This window comes from Rhagoletis zephyria, unplaced genomic scaffold (assembly GCF_001687245.7).
Source record: "Rhagoletis zephyria isolate East Lansing unplaced genomic scaffold, Rhagoletis_zephyria_1.1 Rzeph_scaffold_44030, whole genome shotgun sequence".
NCBI lineage: Eukaryota > Metazoa > Arthropoda > Insecta > Diptera > Tephritidae > Rhagoletis > Rhagoletis zephyria.
The window spans coordinates 1-2,489 of record NW_016201085.1 but is presented as its reverse complement, the minus strand read 5'-3'; the positions used below and the strand labels follow the sequence as shown (position 1 = coordinate 2,489).

The 2,489-nt window shown below is 54.3% G+C and overlaps 1 protein-coding gene across 1 annotated transcript; it reads left to right on the top strand.

Annotated features, from left to right (window-relative positions):
• Nucleotides 1-1,018: 1,018 nt before the first annotated feature.
• LOC108355282 (type 2 phosphatidylinositol 4,5-bisphosphate 4-phosphatase-like) lies at nt 1,019-1,768 on the top strand (the record flags this gene model as incomplete). The annotated part of the gene is made up of 4 exons (XM_017606447.1): nt 1,019-1,046; nt 1,150-1,338; nt 1,419-1,603; nt 1,662-1,768. Coding segments are annotated over exons 1-4 (509 nt in total), but the record flags the coding sequence as incomplete, so codon positions are not given.
• Nucleotides 1,769-2,489: the final 721 nt, after the last annotated feature.

The window sequence follows — 2,489 nt, the reverse complement described above, 5'->3', positions numbered from 1 at the left end:
CTCCCCTCCTTTCCTTTCTCCTCCACCACTGCGAGTCATCGAGTTCAGCTGCAACAGCAGCATCAGTCCGTTCTCTGTGTTTACCACCACTGCGCGTCCTGCACCTTTGAATGATGGCCTCAACAATAGCGGTGGACAGAACACTGGTGTCTGCTGTCAGCTCTAGAACAGTCCACTCGCTCCACTGATGAACCAGTGATCATTGATCGAAGACCACCGCTTCTACTTCGTCTTAATCCTCGCATTAATCGCCACCGTCGTCGGCAGCAGCAGCAGCACCTGATTATCATCGGCTGATCTGACCATCTGCAGTTGACAGCAGCAGCAGCAGTAGCAACAACGACGCAGCAACCGTGGTGATCACCCGGACGAGGGAAAAGGAAAGATTGTCCACTACTCGTACCACTACCACCACCAACAGCCGCCGCCGCCATCGTCACCAGCTCTCTCAAAGCACAGGCACAGTACACTGATTTGTCATCGCCGGAGAAGCTGTTGAGCGGCTGAAGAGAAGAAACACACTGCGCTAGCCTCCTGGAAGAAGTAAAAACTGTCGAACTGCTCTCTTCACCACTGTCCTCTTCTTTTTTTATTGCCGCCTGCCTTCCTTCCCTTCGGTGGCCATCGCTCACCCCAAACAACTGTCTCCTGTTGCAGTAGCGGTTTTCTTATCACTCAAAGCATCTCCATCCGTTTTCTTCATCGGTTTCGAGCACCTCGTTCTCGTCGAAGCTGTCTGCTCCTCGACGTGATTCAATCGCCGTCGTTGCCACAGTCGACGTCCTCGACCGTCGTACTCTGCCGTACGATCACCAGTAATCACAACAAGTCAGCGAGTGTTCTGGTGGTGCTCCTGCTCGCTGCTTATCTCTACCACAGCCCGGTGTTTACAACCCAGTCACTGACTGCAAGCTTGAGCGAGCTCAAACGTCGTACGTATTGATCTCCACCAGCAACAACAAAGAACACACCAGCCCATCATCATTACCACAACAATACACAACGACAGCACACCACGATGGAACGACAGCCACTCTTGGATTCGAGTAAGTAGTAGAAGTAGTGGTGGTGATGGTCATCAGCAGCCACCACCCTGCAAACTGCTGTCCGCAATGACTAATCCCCAACATTCTCCACTTTCACTTCCAGGTCGAAATGGCTCCACCGGCGGAGGAGCGGAAGGCATCGTCGTGCCGCCCATTCGCACGCAGGATCTGCCGCAGTCGATTGCGTCCAACAATCTGCTCGCCTGTCTCGTCTGCGGCTCGATGATTGACATTAGCGACAAGAAGGAGCAGCATGTGGTCAAGTGCAACAACTGCAACGAGGCCACCGTAAGTTAACCACCCATCTCTTGTTGTCATTAAGCCCTTCTTATCTTTCTCTTTTTAGCCCNCATTCTCCACTTTCACTTCCAGGTCGAAATGGCTCCACCGGCGGAGGAGCGGAAGGCATCGTCGTGCCGCCCATTCGCACGCAGGATCTGCCGCAGTCGATTGCGTCCAACAATCTGCTCGCCTGTCTCGTCTGCGGCTCGATGATTGACATTAGCGACAAGAAGGAGCAGCATGTGGTCAAGTGCAACAACTGCAACGAGGCCACCGTAAGTTAACCACCCATCTCTTGTTGTCATTAAGCCCTTCTTATCTTTCTCTTTTTAGCCCATTCGTGATGCACCACCCGGTCGGCGCTTTGTCCGCTGTCCGTGCAACTGTCTGCTGGTGTGCAATGCCACCGCGTCGCGAATCTCCTGTCCCAGACCGCAGTGGTAAATGCTTTTGTTTACCCTACAGGTCACTTTACTCAAATTACCTTCTTCTTCTTCTTCTTACCTTCTCTTTAGCCGCCGAATCATCATGGTGACGCCTGAGTCGCCGCTCAGCCACGCCGATGCTATGCGCGGCGGCGGCTCTGCGGAAACTGGCCCGAACAGCCTGCTGGAGCAGGACCGGCACAACAGCCACAACAACCACCACCACTCCCAGTACAGCCGCATCCTCTGCACGCACTGCAAGGGCTCCTTCATCTTCACCGACGACACGTACCTGGTCCGTTGTCCGCACTGTCGCAAGCAGTCGACGATCAACCCGCGCTTCAACCGCTGGCGCGGCAGCATCTTCGCCCTCCTCGCCCTGGTCGCCCTCGCCGTCGTCCTGGGCGTCATCTTCGGGACGCAGGCGGCGGTGGGCGCCGGCAAGACCGGCTACATTGCCCTGGACGTCTTTCTCGGGCTCATCTTTCTCTACCTCTTCTACCGAGCGGCGTCGCTCTTTGCGATGAAGGTCAGCGTCACAGTGTAGAAAGGAAGGGAGGAAAGAAAGAAGAACCCGCCGTCTTGAAATGGTTTTAACAACTTCGTCGTTGTCGTCGTCGTCGTCGCTTCCCAACCAACAACAACTCACCCAGTTATTTTATTGTTATTTTACTCCCCTCCTCTCTCTCTCTCTCACAGTGATTTGCATTTTCAAGTGAAGCTGTTGGTGTGAACC